At 44.6% G+C, this 22,749-nt stretch overlaps 1 protein-coding gene across 1 annotated transcript in view; it reads left to right on the top strand.

Annotated features, from left to right (window-relative positions):
* KLHL6 (kelch like family member 6) overlaps window positions 1-22,749 on the top strand; it is a 57,957-nt gene that overhangs the window by 10,243 nt on the left and 24,965 nt on the right. The window contains exon 2 of the mRNA XM_045539774.1: window positions 16,193-16,358. Within this exon, the coding sequence (XP_045395730.1) occupies window positions 16,193-16,358 (166 nt within the window). The remainder of the gene's footprint in view (window positions 1-16,192; window positions 16,359-22,749) is intronic.

Genomic DNA, 22,749 nt, shown 5'->3' with positions numbered 1-22,749 from the left:
TTAGGTGCAGAATAGGTATTAAAGTTTCATGAAAACTATATGGGTATTAGGAGGGTCTGTGACTCTTGTCACATAGGCATTAAAGATGTGGATCCTGAGATTTTTGCAGGCAAGAAGACAATTATCAGCACTTTCACTCTTCCTCTCCCCACAAACTGTGAGTATCCCTGGGTACCTTTGTGGGTGTATGTGGAATGAAGGCATCATCCATCATGAGTGGACTAAAAACAGGTTGAAAATTTGGGCTATGTAAAGGCAGTGAATGCATTATTTATTTCTTTGTCTTTGGTACTATTGCAAAGATTGGCATTTAGCAGACACCCTGTAAATGTTTGAATTTAATAAAAGCTCTGATATTCTTCCTGCAGGTTCAGTCACTGATTAAGTAGCATCCTGGCCAGAGCACAGAGTCCTCACAGAGTTGGGTGGGAAGCTATTGCACAGTTTTAGAAAAGGGAAAGATGATAAAATGTGGACATGATAGGAAAAATTGGAAGGATCAGTTAGAAAATCCAAAATGCTTCCGAATGTTGTGTATTCAACCGGTCACTCGTGACCATCTGCACATAGATGCACTATGCCTACGTAATGACTCTTGTAGTCCTTTTTTAACACTGTGAAGAGACGGGAGGGAGAGAAGGTCTCCATCCCAGGGGAGGGGTTCTGCTCCAGGGCAGAAGTGCAACTGGGTCCTTTGATTTTTCAATAAAATGTCGTCTCCATCACCTCCACCGTTTGTTTAGGGCATGTTGATCTTCTTTCAATCAAGAACAGAAAATCTATTCTTCTTCAGTTTTGAATGATCTTCCATGCAGCTCCAAACTAAAACACAGCAGGGAAATACCTGCATCATTCACAGCTCAAGTTGTGAGCTTTACCTGGCATCAAGCCCATAGATATGCAGCTGTCCCTCCATGAAAATGTGTTTACAGGACTAGGTTCTATTATGGTGAATACCAAATAGTTCATGAGAAAAGCAAGTCACATGCAGAGCATCTGTGTTTTTAGTAAAACTACCACGGAGCTTACCAGCCATCCTGTTGCTCAATGTTCCCATATTAGTCAGCGTTCTTTTAGTTGCAAGGAATAGGAACTCAAGTCACACTAGCTCCGGCACAGAGAAAGGTATTTGGTCATATTACCAAATTATTGGAGAGGCTGGGATGTAGCCCAGCCCAGGGAGAAGAGGAGCCCGGGCCTTGAATGGAGTCCAAATGCTCTCTCCCCTCGTCTCTTGGCTTCTCTATCAGATTGGATTTCTCAGGTCGACTTCTGCCATATGGTTCGACTTTGCCCATTGGCAGCCCTGAGATTTGCTTCTTCCAGTTTGGGTTCTGAGGGAAACTGAGAGCTTTCTCTACCTTCAGTTTGAAAAGCCCCTGGGAAAGACTGATTGGCCCAGCTCCCTTCAGTTACCCGATCCTAGACCAATCAGTGTTTGCAGTGTCAAGGATATGGGGGCAAAGGTCAGCCCAGCCTAGGCTAGGAGCCCACCCTTGGCCAAAGAGCTGTGTGTGTGTGTGTGTGTGTGTGTGTGTGTGTGTGTGTGTGTGTGTGTGAGAGAGAGAGAGAGAGAGAGAGAGACAGAGAGACAGAGAAAGGGAGAGAGAGAGGGAGAGAGGGAGACAGAGAGACATAGAGATCTACACAAAGGCGAGAGCTTCCACTTGAACCACATGACTTGAGTGGGCCCTGGGTGGGGAGAAGAGCATTTCCCCAAAGAGGGAGACATTGTACAAAAGGAACAATAAATGTCCATTAAGGAGATTACAAATTCTGGTTTACTTTCTTTTATTAACCAGCTTATTGAACTTCTACGTTTGCTTTGGCTGTCAGGAAGCTCAGTGTATTATTAGCTTTCTTAGCCTCAGTTTCAGTGATGTATTCTCTTCCTGCTTTAATTACTTAATTCTTATCTTTTTATTTCTGTCATTACTGTTTTGTATTTTATAATACTTCTGCTTCTTAAGTATAAGCCATCTTAAATTCTTTTGGTGAGGGCATCTCTGTGTGAAAACACGTCTCCCTTGTAACCTACATGTCCTCTGCCAGCTGTAAGGGTCGGTGTTCTTTTACCACATTTAACTCTTGCAGAAAGCTTTACAGCCACAATAATTACAGGAGTGCTGATGCTGCTGTGACTTTAAAATCAAAAGTAATAGGTTGCATCATAGCCCTTTCTGAGGAAATACTCAAGGATCTATAAAAAAAAATAGAAACTCGGTAGGTTTCCTTATACTGACTCAGGTCCAAGGGGCAAGTAAGACCTTAATGGATTTAAAAGATCATGTGTCACGTATAGTAAGCTCAGCCTTACAGTGGGCTGAATAGCAAGGACATTTTGGTGTTGGGGGAATTAGGAGAGAGGCAGAGGCCCAGCAAATAATTCCTGCAAGGTGGGTTCAATGGACACAACACACAAAAAATAGGACTGACGAGAATGGAGATCAGAAAAGTTAGGAAAGTATCAGGTGACTAGAAGTGTCCTTAAAACTCAGGATAACAGGCTGTATTGGCAGGAGATGTCTGTCTACAGTGCAGCACCAATGACTCTCAGGCCTTCAGTTGAGAAACACTGGATCATGTTACCTCTCTCTCTATTTTTTTTTTTTTTTTTTTTTTGAGACAGAGTCTTGCTCTGCTCCCCGGACTAGAGTGAGTGCCGTGGCGTCAGCCTAGCTCACAGCAACCTCAAACTCCTGGGCTCAAGCAATCCTCCTGCCTCAGCCTCCCGAGTAGCTAGGACTACAGGCATGTGCCACCATGCCCATCTAATTTTTTTTCTATATATATTTTTAGCTGTCCAAATCATTTCTTTCTATTTTTAGTAAAGACGGGGTCTCACTCTTGCTCAGGCTGGTCTCGAACTCCTGACCTCGAGCGATCCACCCACCTCGGCCTCCCAGAGTGCTAGGATTACAGGCATGAGCCACCGCACCCGGCCCATGTTACCTCTCTTAATGTGCAAATATCTGGGGTGAAGGGAAGGCACAAAATATGAAGCTTTCAGAACTGTAGTGGTGAGTGGGTTTAATGAAATTTCATCCATCTATCCAGTCACGTGTTCATCCACTTGACACAGATTTATGTAGTGCCTGTGCCTATTCTGGGTGAGGCACAGGTGTACAAAGATGAATGAGTTATGGTTCCTGCCTGATGTGGAAGTCTTATTAATTAATCTGTCATTATTATTAATAATAATATAAACCAATCTATTATTAATAACAATATTATTAATCTATTATAGTTAGGGGAGAGTGACAAGTAAATCAGTGTTTACAGGACAGGGTGATAAGCACTGTGATGGACCTCCGCACAGGGGCCACGTGAGCTTACAGAAAGACATTAAATCAGACTGGAGAAAGATCAGTCCAAGAAGGCTTCCTGGAGGGATGGCTATCTGAGCAGAGTCTTGAAAGATCAGTAGGCATTGGTCAGAAGGGCCAAGTGAAGGGAGAAAGGAGATGAGAGGAGCATTCCAGGCAAAGGGAAACACATCTGGGAAGGCACTATGTGATGTAAGCATGGGAGCCACAGGGAGAAGAGTAGATTGAAGTAGGGGATATGTGTGGGCCAGTAAGGCTTGGAGATAGGCAGGGTAAGACCATGAAAGGTTTTGTTGGGTGAGGCTAGGGAGTCGGAAGTATAGTTTATAGGCAGTGGGAAGCCATGGAAGAGTATTTAAACAGAAAAAGTGAGATGATCTGAGATCATCTTTGGGCTGTGGTATGGAGGACCCCATCAGGTTAGGGAGACCCTCAGGTGATTGCAAGAAAGTATAGTGAGAGGAGCTGAGGGTTGGAATGAAGGCAAGGCAGTGGGGCTGGGGAGGCATCTCAAGTCCCATTCAGAGTCCTCTCTGAGGGCCCTCGGGGCAGCTGGACCACAGAGAGCCTCAGGGAGAGGCCACACTGCCTAGTGAGAAATGGGGAGGAAGTGAGGCTGGGAGTGCTGGAAGACAAACTGAGCTGACTCCATACTTGGCTGAATTCCAGCTCTGAGATTCAAGATTGGAAGGAGAAAGAGAAGGTGGTATAAGGTTATGAACCCTTCCCCGACCCATGCAATCCCACTTTAGAGCAAAGCCCAGAAAAAAAACAAGTAATTTCCAAGTAACCCAAGTTCAGAACTTGCAACTTTTGAACATCTTGAAGGAGAGACACAACACAGCTCTTATTAAAATTTGTTCCCCTCTCCTTTCCACATCTCTGATGGAGACCACTGCTGGCTTTTAGGGTGACTTCCTCTGAAGCCTTATTGGCCCATGAATATCCTTTTAAAAAGTTTTCTGTCTGAGAGAATCAGTTAGAAATAGGAGCCCAGTTCTTGGGGGACTGTCATAGTCCACACTAGGGCACGAGGCTTGGCAAGTGTAGCAGGGGCTGGATTTTAGCCCAACTAAGCCCAGCCTGGGCAGCCCTGCATGTAGCCCAATCCATGGTAGCTCTTCCTTCACCTAACTGCTCTTCATCCCTAGCTGGAGGAGCTCCTGTCTTCCTCCCATTTCCCTCTGGATTCTGAATCATAAAAGCCCGAGGAACAGGTCTGGCAGTCCAGATTCCTCTGTGGCAGCTGGCAGAGGGAGCAGTCTGAAACATATGTATGATCATCTTTGCCTTGGGATAGCTTTTACAACTGGGGGGGAGGGGCGGCGCTCAACATTTAAGTGCCTTGGGGTGAGGATTGGGATCAGTGCCAGTTTTCAAGTTTCTAAGTGGTCAGAACCAGGCAATGCTCAAAATAGTCTCTAAGAGAGGCTAATCCTTGACCTCTGGATAATGACATGGTGGTCATATGGAAGTCAACATGGCATTGTGGGGGGTTGGGTTGGAAAATGTTTGATAAAAGAGGGTGATGTGGAATCTCAGGGCTACAGCCTGGTCAGGATGTGGTAGTGGACAGTAAGCATAAATGCAGACCCTGTTCCCAGCCCAATGGGGAAGTGAGACTCTGAGTAGACCTCATTGAAGAGGGTCTTGAGGGAAGTGGTGTTTTGTTAGGGGAGGGCAGGTTTCATCCTCAGCAAGGAGGTGGAAGATGTGCAAAATCAAAAGCAAGTTAAGGCACAGAATAACCATCATGCTTTATAATATAAATTTAAGGTAAGAAGACTTAGGATAAACACCAGTGGGCCTGGAGTTCCAATTCAGAGAATTGCTAGATAATACAGTTCTCCATACACATGCCTTGCTCAAGGTTACTCAGGAGCTCGTTGTTATTTATTCTCATGAGGTTAGAGAAGAAATGTGGGTTTAGAGAGTGTAGGGTAGAATAGGCAAATCTACTTGGCCTACTTGAAGCATAGGACTGTGCTGTATGTGTAGGTTTCTTTCTGCCCATCCATCCATACATACATTCATCTTTCCATCCATCCAACAATTATTAAGTGTCTACCGTGGGCCAGTGAATATGAATTGAGAGAGAAATAAAATCCAACCCCTTTGTTTCAGATCCTTACAAATCTAATAGAGGAGAAGACACATTAAAAATGGATCCAGCCAGGTGTGGTGTAGTCCCAGCTACTCAGGAGGCTGAGGCGGGAGGGTCACTTGAGCCCAGGAGTTCAAGGTTGCAGTGGGCTATGATTGCGCACTGCACTCCAGCCTGGGTGACAGAGTGAGACCCCATCTAAAAAAAAATATGTGTATGTGAATTTTTTAAAAAGTAGATGCAATAGATTGTATATAGAAAGGCCTGCCTGGAGCCCAAGGGTGTTAATGTGAACAAAGGCACATGTTGGAGACTGCCAGTCATTGGGTGTAGCTGCCTGATGGGGTGGGCAAGGGAGTGCACAGACCAATCGTGAAGGGCCTTGTATACCAATGTTGAAAGTACTTAAAATTTTCTCTTTCTGGGCACTTTTACCTTCTTTGGCATTTAGGCCCGTTGCTGTTCAGGGTTTCTCTTGCCCATTGTATCAGTCAGGACTCTGCATTGCAAGTGACAAATATTCAGTTCAAACTGGTTCCAGCATAAAGAAAATAAAAGAATTTAATAACTTGTGTAATTTTTTAAAAGTCTAGGGATATTTATTTCAGGCATAGTTGGATCCTTGTACTCAAATTAATGTCATCAGGACTCATTTTCTCTCTCTCTCTCCCTCTTGGTTCTGTTTTGTCTGTGTTGGCTTTTCTCTTAAGGAGGATCATCATACATGGAGATAAGAAGGTCACCAGCATCTCTAAACTTTCCTTTCTGCCAGCTCAGCAATCCCAGCAGGACGAGGGCTTCTCTTTCTTGGTAATTCCAGAGAACATTCTGAAATTGGCTCTGACTGGAATGGCTCCTTCCTGTGCCCACACCCGAACAAATCAGTGTGGCTTGGGGGACATGTAACTTGGACTGTGCTCACCCCTGGGCCAGTAGGCAAGGCCAACTCCACCCAAACCTCCCAGACTGATATTGGAGGAAGGATAGCTCCCAATGGAACATCTGTGTGCTCCTACTAAACAGGATAGGAATGAGTTGGGCAGGCAAAACAAAAACTGTCTGTCCATTATAACTTTATGACTGAATCATCCTGAAGCCTGACCACAAGCATTTGTTGTGATTGATGTTCTATCTTGCCTGATCTTGCAGGACAGAACAAGCCCTTCTTTCTGTCATAAATTTGGATGGGCTGAGTTACATGGCATGCTGAGGCATTGGCAAGGGTCCAGTGGGGCCTTGGAGGGATTCCAATTCTATAGGAATATAGCTAGAGTTCTGGTCCCCAAAGGGGCCACGTGCAGTATCCATGAAGAGTAGTGAACTTGGGTAAGAAGCTTGGCAGAAGGCAGTTCTTTCAAGGCCCAGTGATGCTTAGTGCCAGGTGGGGGCAGCTCTGGGGTTCTAGCTTTCAGTTTGGAGCAAAGACTCAACCTGTGGCTGGGTCTTCAAGGAGCTGGCTGGCCCCAGTCCCCAGAGAGAGACGTAGAGCACTGTTAGTCTCTGGAATGAAAAGAGAGATGGCTGTGAACTCCCAAATGCTTCCCTGAAGGCATCTCTCCAGGTGTGTGAAATTTACATGTGCACAGCAGACAAGAACAGAATTGCACGTCATTTGTTACTAATACGGCTTTGGTGCCAAGAACTCCTAGTGCCACTGAGCTGTGCTACTCGAATGTAAGTCACAAGGCCTTTTCTGTGCATCTAAGCTAGAGAAAGACCTAAGAGGCCAAGACAAAGCCTGCTTTCTTCTGAGCCTTCTGGGCTGGGAAGCTTTCACCCTATTTTGGAGGCAGCCCTAAGCTTCATGGAATTCTAGGAGTGCTGGCTCTCAGAAGATGAAACGGAGAATCTACAGCCAGGGAGGACTTTACAGGGGCATATCTGTACCAGCACCATGGCCAATTGTTTCCTTGGCCTTGATCTTTTTTCAGTCTCCTTCTGAGGAGTGAGCCAAGGGGGCCTGTTCTGGGGAGCAGGGGTAATCTCTTTCTAGTGCAGTTGTTCTTAGACTTAGGTTTGCAAAGAAATTATGGGTGGGAGGCAGGGGCACCTAGTAAAATGCATATCCTCAGCTCTGCTACCAGAGATTTTGATTCAGTAGGTCTAAGGTGGATGGGGTTCAGAATTCTACATTCTTAACAAGCACCCAAAGGATTCTGATGTGGTCGGTTCAGGGAACACCACTTTGAGATCCACTTCTTGAGGCTGGAGTATCTGGAAGGCAAGGATGTAGTGGGACTTCAGTGTTGGGATGGGGTCTGTATGATAGGACTTAAGAAACAGCTTGAGGTCAGAAACAGGGTTGAGCTGAATGTTTATGTGCTTCCCTTGGTTAGGATTAACTCAAGAAACAGCAAATGGAAGGTTTTAGAGCCTTGAGCTAGGAGCTGCTGCGGGCCATAGAGAGTGCTGTCATGCCATGCTAGGTCACACTTGCATCTGCTGACTCTCCGTTTTCTTTGCGATGGAAACCCCTTTGGTTGGCTACATTTTGTTTATATCCAATAACGCTTTCTTAACAATAGTGTTCATTGTGCAGCACATACTGACTAGTTTTTTTAAAAGTTTTAAACTGATTGCATACATATGGACACTTGTTTTCGTAAATAGAGTTTAACTCACTTTGCAACTAATGATATAGCCACTCGGACACAGAATATCTCAGTGAAGCAGAAGAGTTAGTTCCTGGTAAACGGGAATGGTGAAGGGATCACAGGAAGGACGGAGCAGGGGCAGACAGGAGTGGAGCCAGCATAGGAATGAGATAGTGAGGGTGATGGGGTGGATGTTTGTTTATAGGGCTATGATTGGTGTTAGAGGTACAGGAGGCAGAGAGTTCAGAGGTGTGGAGGTCTGGGGAGGGGGTGAGCCTTAGAGGAACTGGGCTGTGTGAAAAATTCTGAGCTGGTGAAGTTTAGGAACTACAGGAGCATGTACAGCTCATCTAAGTAGTGCAGGTAAGCGGAATGTTCGAGTGCAGGTGTGTCCTCCTTAAGACTCGGGGGTGTGATAGGAGCTTCCTAGCAGGGCCTCCTCAGCCTCATCCTGCAGGAGATGTTTGATAATTCTTGGAGGTGCAGATTCTGGTCAAAAGCAAATGCGAAGGGACTAGGAAGTAGAAGTTTGCTCATTCATTCATTTTCTCAAGGAACTGAGCCCCCATTTGGTCCCGGGCGCTACTCCAGCCCCTGGGATCCAGTGATGAGCATGGCACAGCTCTGCCCTCCATCAGCCCACATTCTAGTCGGGGGACAATTGCTAAACTAGTTACCAAATGGATATGTAATATGATTTCAGGTTGTGACAGAGCTAGGAAGAAAAATTGAGGAGGGGAAGATGTTAGAGAGTGACGATTTTAAATTGGGGGAGCGTTGGGGAGAGCCTGTCTGAGGAGGTGACAATTGAGCAGAGACCTGGAGTTGGGGGGGGGGCAGTGGGGGCTGGAGGAGAGCAGGCCAGGCACAGTGTTCGCAGCCATGGCTGGACTTCACCCCAGGAGACTGTTGGGCCGTGGGTATTTTCACGGCTGCTGTGGCCCAGACTCTATTTGGGGTTGGTGCTGACTCACTGCTGAAGTATTGGGCAATGGGCTCACTGCTGTGAGACTGTTCCTACAGTAATGAGGATCCTAATAGCTACCTCTGTTTTATAAGAATCTCATGAGAATTGGTCAGTGTCCTTCTAGACAGCATTTTTATCACACGGTATCTCGCATGCATGCTAAGAGGTAAGTTTATTAGCAGCTAACCCAGCTGTGTTCTCAGAGAGCAAAACTTGGGGTGCTCCACTTGGTGGTGACACTGAGTTGACTCCCCAAAGACAGCCTTGAACTCCTGCTGATTTTCCTGGTTTTCACGCACTGGTGAACCCCAGGCTCATTGGGATTCAGCGGCCAGGGCTAGCTCCCCAGTCTATTGCTGACAATCTGTGGGGACCAAGCTTTGCCTAGGTGTTTCCATGCACCCCGGGACAGCAGGGGAGGCCTGGGAGAGTAGTCTGGGAGAGATGTGCAGGTTTCTCCTCAGCTTCACCGTACCCACGTTCAGCGTGGTGGCCATGGCCTGGACAGTGTACTTAAGTGGCAGAAAATCAGTGAAAAAAGTCTCAGAGGAGAGCAGAAAAATGCTGGGACTTGGGGAGCCAAAGCTGGCAAAAAAGAGCCCTGGAGGGAAGGACACTTCCTTTCTCTGTTTCCCAGGGACACCTATTGAGCTCATGTCTTTAGCCTCACTTGTGCACAGCCCTAGCCCTACACTTGCTCCGGCAGGACGGTGGTCAGCAGTGCAGCAACTCTGACACTCAGTTACGGATACACACCAGGCCACATGCTGGCAGGTCTAGGGTTGCCAGCCAGAGTGGTGCACAGCCCATCTACCCCAAGCGCCCCCCACCAGCCTACCAAGATGCCTCTGCTCTGGTCTGAAATGCCTTTCCTTATTGAGTGCTGACTAGGTGCTGGCAACCGTGCTAACCTCTTAGTGTACATTATCTTATGCTTCTGAGCAGCTCACTGAGGTAGAGACTATTATACCATTTTACAGATGAGGAAGCTGAGGACTACTCATGTGCACTAAGTGAGTCAGTGAGTGAGCATCAGAGCCTGGACTAGACTGCAGCCTCCTCTGCTTTCCATCAACCAGGTGGCAGCTCTTCTTCGCCCGCACTCCGCAGGCTTCTGGAAGCCCCTTGGCTTGTGCACATGCAAACTCTCCCACACAGAAAGCCAGATGTGCCCGAGAATTTGCCCACTCCTGGAGAGACCCATAACCAAAGACTGTCAGTGGTGCGGGAGTGTCACGGCCCAGTGCCTCTGCCTCCTGTCTGGGCGACGCTGAGTGTATTCTCCTGAGGTCCCTGCAGGATCCAGCTGAAGTGGCTTTTGCCTTGCTTGGCTTCCTCCCCTCCCTGTCCTGCTCTCCTGCTCCCTTGCTCACTAGCACCAGAGGGTTTGCTTCTCGGGGTTCCAGACGCCCAGTCAGGGATGGGCTGAGCTGGGGCAGGATGTTATCTGGTGACTGTGATTCCAAGAGACAATTCAGAGACTGCGTCTAGCAGTGACAGCCTTATTAAGAGTCTGGATCACCCCAGAGAGCACAGTAATGTGTCACATGGGCCATACATCAACTTCATTTAAGAGCCCCTCCATGTGCAAGGCATTGAATTGGTCTCTCTATATATCTCACTTGACATTAGAACAGCTCTCCATTCTCCATTAGACTTTTCCAGTTTTCATCTTAATGTTTAAGATTATACAGATTCAGCAAAATTCACCTTTCACTAATCTCACTAGTCTTAAAATTACATTCTAGGTGTAATAGCATTTCTAAATTTCATGTTGGTGGGGCTCCAGAGACATGTGGCCTCAGTTATGTGAAGCTTCATTTGTACCCATGATCACGTCCTACCCTCTCCTGCTGCATGTCTGATTTTCTGTATATTCAGGTATATGACTGTCATTTGGGCGACATCCACTTTACCTCCTGAGATGGTTGTAGATCTGGGTGACCCCCAACACCTGATGCTCTGAAACTGCATCGTCTAACACAGTAGCCATGAGCTACCTGTGGCCACTGAGCATTTGAATTGTGACAAGTCTGAACTGAGATGTGCTTTAAGTATAAATATACACGAGGGATTTTGAAGACTTAGCATGAAAAAAAAGAATGTAAATTATCTTATTAGTAATTTAAAAACATTTCTTACATGTAGAAAATATTTTAGGTATACATTGGGTTAAATAAAAAATATTATTAAAATTGATTTTTATCTTTTTACTTTTTAGCAGTGTGGTGATTAGAACATATTGTGGGACGAATATGGCTCACGTTACCTTTCCATTTGGGTGGCGTTGCTCTAGAGACTCCAACAAAGGGAGGCTCAGAGAGTGAGCTTGCCCAACTCCTCCAAGGAAGATACGCCGAGCAGAGAAGAAATCGTCTGGTTGTTGTGAGGGAGGATTCTTTATGAAGTCAGGAGGCAGCAAGGCGAGCCTGAGATGACATCACTTTTAAAGGCTCGTGATTGTGGTTCTGCAAACAGCTCCGTGCTGCTGGCCAGGAGGATTTATGGTTGAAGAAATAGCTTGTAAATCGGTCACCTGCCCAAATGACACCATGGTTCCTCTGGTTCCAGGCTGAGATTTATTAAATTTGCAAGCCCTGGAATTCACATTTGCTCCTTCTTTCACACTGTCATAGCCTTGTGAGGAGAAAGAGGCCAGTTGAGGGAAAAGAGAAGTGGGGAGAGAAGGAAGGACAGAGGGAGACCAGAGGGAGAAGGTCTCACTAACTAAAACAAAAGATTCAAAAAACCAGCAAGTCAAATTATTTTCTTTCTCTCACTCTCTCCTTCTCTCTCGTCTTTTGACCTTTTGATGTTTGTGTTGGGGAAGCCATAAGCAGTTACTTCTGTTTCGCAGATTAGGAAAAGGGGGAAAGAAACTGATGAATGAATTTCCAGAGATTAAACAGGAGGCGTGGGAAAAGGAGGAGGAGCAGGAGTAGTGGTGTAATCCCCTCTGTGTTGGGACGGAAGTCCTAGTTTGGGGGATGACATTCCATCACCAGGGCTCCACCCTGGGACCTTCCCGTTGCAATGACTTGGCTAGGAGATGATGGCTGTCTAAGGTACCTGTTCATGTGTCTGTAGCTTAGAAAGTCCAGTGACAACTGGTTGGAGAAGCTCCCTAGCAGTGTGGCCACTGCCTCAATTAGTACATATTCTGGAAAAAGGCTCTGGCATTGTCACAAGTCCCCCACTTCTGTTTAGGTGCAGTTAACACTTGACTCCGGTGGCACCCATCACCTGCAAACTAAAGTGAGAACACACCTGTTACGGATGTTCTCTTGGAGTCCTCCCTCTGCTTATCAACCTTCAATGGTTCCCCATTATCCACTGAATAAAAACCTGACCCTCTAGCCTGCCTCCAGGGCCATCCACAATCGGACGCAGGTTATCTTTCCAGACTGCTTTCTCACTGCTCCCTCTCATATCCCCTGGGTTCCTGCTGAATAACATACCTGCTTCTTTCTCTGCATGCCCCAAACTCTTGCATCTTTAGGCCTCTACTCACGGTGTTTATTATCTAGAAATTCTATGCACACTCTCCCCGTGTTAAAATTTTCCTTTTCCATGAGCAGCCATTCCTGGCCCCCACAGCACTCTGTAGTCTTTTATGACCCTCTGTAGACAGTCATTTGTGCATATATGTCCTTGCTATATTGTGAACTGCGAGGGGTTGGGGCTGATAGAGACTGCCAGTATAAGTCAGCCATAACAAAATACCATACACTGTGTGGCTTAAACAACAGAAATTTATTTTCTCACAGTTCTGGAGTCTGGAAGTCCGGGATCGAGTCACCAGCAGCATGCTTTGGCTTCTGGGGAGGGCTCTCTTCCTGGTTTGCAGACGACCACCTTCTCCCTATGTCCTCACATGGCCTTTCCTTGGTGCATGAGCATGAAAAGAAATAGAGGGAGATCTCTCTTTTTATAAGGACTTCCTATCAGATTAGGATCCCACCCTTTTGACCTCATTTTATCTTAATTACCTCCAAAACCCCTATCTCCAAATACAGTCACATTAGGGGTTAGGGCTTCAACATAAGAATTTGAGGGGAATGTAGTTCAGCCCATGGTGTTTCACACTTGGCCTTCCAAATTCATGTCCTCATATGCAAAATTCATTCATTACATCCCAACAGCCTCCAAAGTCTTAATTTATTTCAGCATCAACTCTAAAGTCTAAAGTCCGAAGTCCCATCTAAATAGCATCTAAATCAGAAATGGGTTAGATTTGAAGTACAATTCATCCCAGGGCAAAATTTCTCTCCCGCTGTGAACCTGTGAAACCAAACAAGTTATATGCTTCCAAAACACAATGGTGGGACAGGCATAGGGTAGACATCCCCATTCCAAAAGGGAGAAACAGAAAAGAAGAAGAGGTGATGGGTCCCGAGAAAGTCCGAAACCTAGCAAGGTAAATTCCACTGGATTTTAAGGCTTGAGAATAATCCTGATTGATTTGATGCTCTGCCCTCCAGGCCCACTGAGGTGGCAGCATCCCCCTCTCCCATGGCTGTAGGTGGGGGTCCTGCCCCCGAGGCTCTGGCAGAGGCCATCTGTCCTCTTAAACCGAGGCAGCAGTCCTGATGATTTCAGAATCATCCTTAGGGTAGTTTCTCCCTCTTCTTGAAGAACAGGGCATGTTCGCAGCTAAGTATCGCTGTCATTCCATACTGTCAAATCCAAGCAGTCCAGGAGTCCAACAGTCTTCCTTCATTTGTCCTGTCTCCTCTCTGTCAGCTCAGGGTGGCAATGTGGCTGCTCATGTAATCCCATAGCATTGTATCAAATGACTGTCCAACCACAGCCTTGGTGTTCAGATCATGGGTTCTTCTCTTCAGATCATGCTTTCTCCATATTTGTAATATGGTTCATTTTTGCTTAAAAATCCCTTCTTCAATTCTTCTCTCTCTCCTTGCTTTTTACTATAAGCAGCAGGGAGAAAGTAAGCTCCTCCTTCAGCACTCTGTCCAGAAATCTCCTCGGCTAAATATCACCACTCACAAGTTCTACCTTCGACAAAACACTGGAACACAGCTCAGTCAAGTTCTGTGGCACTTTACAACACTGATCACCTTTCCTCCCTCCAGTTTCCAATAACTTGTTCCTCATTTTTGTCTGAAACTTCACCGGAATAATCTTTAATGCCTATATTTCTACCTACATTCTGTTCATGGCAATCTAGGCTTTTTCTACCATTCTGCAAAACTCCGTCAGCCCCTACCCAATACCCATTTCTACATTTTGGGGCATTTGTTATAGCAGCACCCCATTTCTCAGTACCAAAATCTGTCTTAGCTTGGGTTGCCGTAACAAAATACCACAAACTGGATGGATTAACCAACAAAAATTTATTTTCTCACAGTTCTGGAGGCTGGAATTCCGAGATCAGGGGGCCAGCATGGTTGGGTTCTTGGTGGGGGCTCTTTTCCTGGCTTGCAAGTGGCTGCCTTCTTGCTGCACCCTCACATGGCAGAGAGAGAGAGAGAATTCTGGTCTCTTTTCTTCTTCTTATAAGGACCTTAATTAATAGATTAGGACCTCAACCTTATGGCCTCATTTAACCTTAATCACCTCCTAAAAGCCCTATCTCCAAATATAGTCACATTTTGGGGCTTAGAGTTTCAATGTGTGAGTTTTAGGGGGACACGATTCAGGCCAGAGCACTGCCTAATGTTTAAATCCCTTGTGGCCCCAGCCCAGTATCCTGCACATAGTGGGTGCTTTGTAAATGCAGGGCAGATTGAAAGAAATTGAATTCCAGAGCCTCCAAGGACTTGTATTTATAAGCTGTGCTGTCACAGCTTGTGGAATTGCTGGAGTCTCACAGCCACTGGGAGAGCAAGAGAGAGTGAACAGGTTTTTGTGGGAATGAGACTGAAGGAACTGTCTCAGCTACAGCGATTAGGGACCAGCCTCATGAAATAAGATTGTTGTGAGGCTGTTGTTCATCCCCAGGAGAAATTCCATCTAGTTTTTAAAGCTAAGAACAATAATAATTCTTCTGACCATTCGGCTTTGTTAAAAATCTATCATAAGAATTGTGAATTGTGCAACCTACCACCTGTAATGACAGTGCAACAGCCATTGTGGTTGACATTTCTATTCTCATTCACAGATTATCTTCATGTTTTATAACTCATGTTTTTCTATCTTCTTCCCCTCTGCTTTTAATTTATGCAGTCTTGCCATATTTTTGGTACTAGTTAAGTTTTCAGAATTCCAGAAATCTTTTCAGAAGCATGGCAAGGTTTAAATGTATTTTAAAAATAAATAAAACTGCTCACACATTCCCTGGGAAGGACTAACAGTTCAAGTGTCAACATCCAAAAAGCATGATAAATTCACATATAAGCCTGGCATGGAGTGAAAAAAGAAACTCTATGTCCCTAATTGTCAATCAGTTATGGGACTGATCCTTACAAAAACCTTTGAAAATAGCTATTAAAATCTCCATTACAGATGAGAAAACTGAAGCTCATGGAGATTAAGTAACATGTCCAACTTCTGAGTTGGTGGAGCTGGTATTCAAATCCTGGTTCATCTAATGCTAAAACTGACATCCTTTTCTCCTGTTTTCCTGCTTCCAAGATAGCGACTAAAATCCCAAAAGTTCAGTTTTGAGGAGGGAGCAGGAAAGGAATAGTCCAGAGGTGAGACAGAGTTATGGCCCTGGAGGGTTCTGTCCTAAGATGAGGGAATTCAAGGCTCCCAACTGCGACTGGGAGCCCACGGACAAGCCATTCACACTCCTGCAGGGTATCTGGGCTTCAGCTGGCCAAGCCAGGATGTGGGGCCAGGCTCCAGGCTAGAGGAGAGCTGGTGTGAGAACCAAGAACTGAGTCAGAAATGCTGTTTGGGTATTGGGAATAAAAAAACAGATGAGGCTCAGGAATCCCACGATGCCCCCAGATGAATCCCTTGTAGTTTGAGCCAATAAATGTCAATAAAATAAATCAGAGACTGGCTTTGGGGACCACAGCAGTTGAGCATGGCAGAGCAGGACATTCAGTTCTGTTCAGTAAGCGTTGACTGAATGTCTGATGTGTGGCATTGCTGAAGAAACACAGCCATCAGCCCAGGTCCTAGACTTGGGACCCTCCCTGTTCTGTGAGGACAGACGAGTCTGAAAAGGGATCTCTTTAGGCCTGGAACCAAGGGTCCTGATAGGATTCACATTCACACGTTTCTCTTCCAGGGCCATGTTCTGCAATGACTTGAAGGAAAAGTATGAGAAGAGGATCATTATCAAAGGGGTTGATGCTGAGACCATGCACATGCTCCTGGACTACACCTACACCAGCAAGGCGCTGATCACCAAACAGAACGTGCAGCGGGTCCTGGAAGCTGCTAATCTCTTCCAGGTGTGTGAACAAACGGGCTTGGTGTTCATGTCTGAAGCAGGTGAAAGCAGCGATTCCCTAGAGACGTGCCTGGACTGGCTCCCAAGCCTGTACCTTTGACACCCTCCCCCAACACACACTTAGCTGGGCTTGTGCTTACTTGAAAGTCAGAAGATGTTCATTTGGAAATTTTCTGAGAGGTGGTGAGATGGAGCCAGGGGAGCTTGGTGCCTACAACCTACACTTGCCTCCTGACTCCAGGAACAATGACTACAACCTGCAGAGGCCTAATTGGAGCCCAGGGCTGTACTCAGCTGTTCATACTCATAACTTCTAATCCTTAGTACAACTTGGAGAGGTGTTTACTTTCCTGATTTTAAGGGTGGGGAAAGTAAGCCACATAGACAATAACTGAGAAGACTGATTTGAACCCTGGGCTTTCTGAGTCCAGGGGCCATGTGCTGGCCACGACGCCACACAGTCTCTCGGGGAGCAGTGTCTGGGTTCTGGGGAAGCAGGACCTTGTGAGGTCAGCACTTGGTGGTGGCTGTGAAAGAAGGGCATTGAGAAGTAAGGGGTATTCTAGAAGATTCTAGAGAACCCTTAGAATTAAGTTTTATTTTAAAGTAACATTTATTGTTCCCATTCAGTAATGTTTTCTTCTATCTGATTGTAATAATTATGTTTAGCTTCATAAAGTAATTAGACCTATAGATTATATCAGTTGTACCCACAATTATCACAGGGGTCTCATTCCAAGTTACCATCTTTGTCTCAGTCTAAAATTATATCACTGAACTGGATTCCATTGGGTTAAGGCAGAAATTGTTTCGTTGCCTGGTTGTTGAGACTTAGGAGAAACAGAGTCCAGAGACAGGTGAAGTCATTCCCAGGGACCAGGGACAAATACCAGATCTTATCTATGGTGTGGGATTTCGGGAGGTAGTGTCCACTTGGGTCATCACAGTTGAGGGGAACAGAAAACCAAAGTCTGGGAATGTGGGGAATAAGGGGTCCAGGGTTCAAGACCACTGGCAGTGGAATTAGCTTTGTTGAGGCTGTAGTCTGAGCAGGATTTATAAGGTCCAGCAAAGCATGGAAAGTGGAAAGAGGCAGGAAAATCAACCACAAAACAGCTCTGGTGAATTCTGAGTAATGGGTTGCTGTAATTTCAGCCCATTTCATGGCTCAGTTTCCTCGGGGTATCTTAAAGATACAGAGCAAGTTACTTCCAGCAGGGCTGGGCTTGTCTTCCCTGGTGATGTCTCCAAGTCAGTTAACACCCACACGCCCACCCCCTACCCTTTCTCTGTCTGTCTCTGCCTCACCCTCTGCCTCACTGACCCGCAGGAAATCATCCCTTGTTATGTGGAGGGAGGGACACAGCAGCTTCATGCTCAGTGTCCCTACCTCATCACCTCCTGCCCACTGCTCCCACAATCTAGCTTCAGGGAAACTCTTCACCAGTTAGAGGGTCTCCATCTAGTTCAAATTTTGTGGTTCTTTGAAAGGGGCCAATAACCTCAAGCACACTCATCCTATGTACCGTTATTCAGTCTAGGCACAGCTGCTAGCCACAGCTGCTGTTGCTATTTCCATGCTAATCTCCTTTTCCAAGGCCCAGAGAGGGTTGCTGACTTATTTAAAGATGAACAGGGAACACTGAAAATAATAATAGTAATAGCACTTACTGCTTCAAGTATAGTGTCTGGCCCCAAAGTAGAATCTCAATGAATACAAATTTCATTGAGTACTTTCCATGTGCCTTGAGAGACAGAGTTGGGACTAGTAGCCAGGTTTCCTGTTTTTCCCACTAGCTAAAAGCAGGTCCTAAACAATAAGCTAAGGAGATATATTTTTCTGTTCAAAATGCAATTTTTAGTATTTTTAATTGCAACAGCATTACAAACTCACTACAGAAAAATTAGAAACACATACAAGCAAAAAGAACATAAAAACTACCTATAACCGCCTCCTATTCAGAACAATATGACAACTTCCTTGGTATATATACTTCCAGCTCCTCTTCTGTGCACTGATGTTGACAGAGGCAGCTAGCAGGGTGTGGTTAATAGCACAGCTTTGGAGCCAGGCTGCCTGGATTTAAATCTCAACTCCACCACTTACCAGCTGTACGATGTTGGGCAAGTCGTATTGTCTCTGTGCTCCAGTTTCCTTTTTGGCAAAACAAGGATGACAATAGAGCCTATTACATAGAGTTGTTGTAATATTTATGAAATGTTTAGAATAGTGCCTGGTACATGGTAAATTCTATATATGTGTTTGTAATGTTATTACCTGTTACATACCTATTTTAGAAAAATAGTGTCCTATTGGACACACTGCTTTTAATCTGTTTATTTTACCCATATTGCAATCATCTTTTCATGTTAGATGCATTTCTGTAATGACATTTATAATAGCTGGATAGAATTCAGTGATATAATAATTTAGTGAATCAGTTCCTATAGCTGAAAGCTTAGTTTGTTTTCATCGACTTGACTATTCAAACCAATGTTGTCATAAACATCCTTTTATTTTTATTTCATATAGATGAGATGAATGTCTTAATAGAAATAAAATGAACTAAGGACACGAATAGGTAATTTACAAGAGAACGACCAAATAGTTAACAAATATATTTTTATTTTTATTTTATTTTATTTTTTTTATTTTTTATTTTTTTTATTTCAGCTCATCATGGGGGTACATAAGTTCAGGTCATATACATTGTCCATGTCCCGCCCATCCCCCCGAGTCAGAGTCCCAAGCACGTCCATTCTCATTCTCCATACAGTGCGCCTGGCACTCATCATGTAGTCATACCTCCATCCCCTCCCCCCCCAACAAATATATTTTTAAATGCCAAACCTCTTTAGTAATCCAAAAGGCAGATTAAGTCAACAATAAAAGCACATTTGTGTATCACGTTGGCTGAGAGTGTATGCAGTGTAATATGCAGTGTGTGCAAAGGTGAGGGAAACAGGCACTTGCATCCATTGCTGGTGGAAGGGTAAATGGAAACCTCTTTATGGGAGTCACTTTGGAAATAGATATTAAAAACTTTAAAAATGTACATGCTAAAGAAATAAATACTGATGTCCAAAGTAGTTTATATAAATAGCTTTGTAGTGGGTTGAACTGTGTCCCCCAGAAAGATATGTCCAAGTCCTAACCCCTGATACCTATGAATGTGACCTTATTTGGAAATACGGTCTTTGCAGAAGTAACTAAGTTAAGGATCTCGAAATCTCATATTGGATTTAGGGTAAGTCACAAGTCCAGTGACTGGTGTCCTTATAAAAGAAAGGAGGGGAGATTTGACACAGAGACAGAGAGACATCTGCCAGGTAAAGATGTAGGCAGAGATTGGAGTTATGTAGCCCCAAACCAGGGACATCAAGGGTTGCCAGCAGTCACCAAGAAGCTAGGAGAGAGCCATGGAAGAGATTCTCCCTCAGAGCTTCCGGAGGGAACCAACCCTGCTGACAACTGGATTTTGGACCGCTGTCTTCCAGAACTATAAGAAAATAAATTTATGTTTTTTTAAGCTGCCAAGTTTGTATTAATTTGTTATGGCAGCCCTTGGAAACTAATACAAGCTTAAAAAGCCAACTATAGCTAAAAGTCTTAAAATGTGACAAGCTCTTGTTCCCACCCCCTCCATTAGCCCACTCTTCTGGAACAATTAATTTCACTTATTTTAAATGTTTCTTCTTTTATTTACTTCCATAGTTCTAAATGATTTGTATACATTGCTGTGTTTTGATGCATCAAGTTTAGATAACTCTTCCCTCTGGCCTGCTCTTCTTTGTGCCGGCTGCTCTCCAGGCCTGTTGCTTGGCTGTTACCCTGGGTCTTCCCTTTGCTGTTATCCTGGTAGTTCCTCTTACCTCTTTTCTACATGAATTTCCTGTTTCTGGGTCCCATGTGCAATGGACTGAATATTTGTGTCTCCCTAAAATTCATATGTTGGAATCCTAACTCTCAATGTGATGGTATTAGGAGGTGGGCCTTTGGGAGTTGATTAGGTTGTGAGCATGGAGCCCTCATGAATGGGATTAGTGCCCTTATAAAAGAGATTCCAGAGAGTTCTTTCTCCCTCATGTGAGGATATCACAAAAAGTCAACAATCTGCAACTGGAAGATGGCCCTCATCAGAACTGGACCATGTTGACACTCTGATCTTAGACTTTCAGACTCCAGACTGTGAGAAATAAACTTCTGTTGTTTATAAGCCCCCAGTCTGCAGTAATTTATTACAGCATCCAAACTAAGTCACCATGTCTTCCACTTTCTTGTATGCCCCTTCATTTTAATGGAGCATAATCTTTAATAGCTTATAATGAAAGAATGTATAGGAGATGAATTTTCAGAGAGTTAAATGTCTAAAAATGTCTTGTACTACCTTTTTACTTCACTGACAAAATTAAATTTAAGGTTGAAAATAATTTTCTTTTGGCATTTTGAAAGCATTGCTCCATATTATTACCCGTTACATGTTTTGTAAGAATGGTGGCTCCTATTAGATATCAGGTTTTTAATCTGTTTATTTCACCTGTATTGTATTATAATCATTTTTTTCATGTCAATTGATGCATTTCTGCAACAGCACTTATTATAGCTACAGATCTTTTTTCATTCATTGTGTTGGACACAATAGATCTTTCAATTTGAAGACTCAAGTCTTTCAATTCCAGAAAATTTTCTTCTTTTTTTTTTTTTTTGAGACAGAGTCTTGCTCTGTTGCCCAGGCTAGAGTGCTGTGGCATCAGCCTAGCTCACAGCAACCTCAAACTCCTGGGTTCAAGTGATCCTCCTGCCTCAGCCTCCTGAGTAGCTGGGACTATAGGCGTGCGTCACCATGCATGGCTAATTTTTTCTATTTTTAGTTGCCCAGCTAATTTCTTTCTATTTTTTGTAGAGATGGAGTCTCACTCTTGCCGAGGCTGGTCTTGAACTCCTGACCTTAAGCGATCCTCCAGCCTTGTTCTCCCTGAGTGCTAGGATTACAGGCGTGAGCCACCATGCCCGGCCGGAAATTTTCTTGTATTATCTCTTTGATACCATCTTTCCAACTCTTTTATCTATCCTCTCCTCTGGAGCTATAATTAGTTAGGTGTTAGGCCTCCTGTATTTATTTTTATTTTTTCTTAACTTCTGTCTCCTATTGACTATCTCTAGTTTTTTTGTTCTACTTTCTAGGTGATTACCTCAGACTTTATCTTTCACCTCTTCTGTGAATTGTTTATTTCTGCCACCATATTTTTAGTTTCTAAGAGTCCTTGTTATTTATTTTAGTAGATTCCTACTCTTGTTTCTTATTCCTTTGAAGCTATTATAATATAGTTGGAGTTTTTGTCTGTTTTCTCTCTTCCCTGTGAGTCCCTTTGCTTGTTTGCTTAGATCCCCAGCTTCCAGTGTCCTAGAGCTGCCATAACAAATGACCACAAACTAGGTGGCTTAAAACAACAGAAATCTATTCTCTCCGAGTTCTGTCCAAGATCAAGGTGTCGGCAGGAATGTACTCCCTCTGGAGGCTCTAGGGAAGAATTTTTTTTTTCCCTCTTCCAGTTCCTGGTGGCTGTTGGCACTCCTTCACTTGTGGCCGAACAACTCCGATCTCTGCATCTGTGGCCACGTTGCCTCCTCCTCAGCTGCATGTCTTCTCTGCGTGTTTTATAAAGACACGTGGGATTCCTTTTGGTGCCCACCCAGATCATACTGGATAAGCTCCTCTTCTCAAGCTCCTTACCTTAATCACATCTTGTGCCATATAAAGTAATGTCCACTCTTTGGCCATATAAGATAATATTTACAGGTTCTGAGGATTATGACACGGACATATTTTTTGAGGGGCCACCATTTAACTCACTTCTGAGGATTTCTTCAAATACTCTTTTGATTATTTGATCTTTGTCTGCCTAATCACATTTAAGAGAGAGGCCTTAATATGCTAGTCTGAAGCTCAGTGCACAGGGGCTAGGGTGGAAGGCTAGCGAACAGGAGAGTTTTAGCAGGGCCATCAGATGGCTTGCCAATATATACATTTTTTTATTGGTGATTTACATATGTCAGTATCTGCTGGACTTTGCTGCATGTATTCTGGACTGCGTGCGTGAGTGTGGGTGCAAATCTTTACTTAACCTCCTTATTTTCAGTATGACGTCACATGTGTCTTCCTCAGTTTCCTGTGTCCCTGGGTCCCGATCCTCTCTGGTCTGGTTTCTCTAGAAAATAAACCTTCTTCTCCAATGGGAGTGGGAATGGAAATTGTTGGACTGCAAGAGATGGGGAGGAGGACAGTAGGCTCAACTCCTTAAACCGATGCCCTGCTATCAGCCCCACCTACCCTTGCCTTCCTGGCTCCTTGAGACTTTAATATTCCTATTTTTCGGAGTTCTGAGAGACC

The sequence above is a fragment of the Lemur catta genome, chromosome 1 (assembly GCF_020740605.2).
Source record: "Lemur catta isolate mLemCat1 chromosome 1, mLemCat1.pri, whole genome shotgun sequence".
In the NCBI taxonomy this organism is placed as follows: Eukaryota; Metazoa; Chordata; class Mammalia; order Primates; family Lemuridae; genus Lemur; species Lemur catta.
The sequence above is the reverse complement of the archived record's forward strand: the minus strand, read 5'-3'. Positions and strand labels throughout refer to the sequence as shown.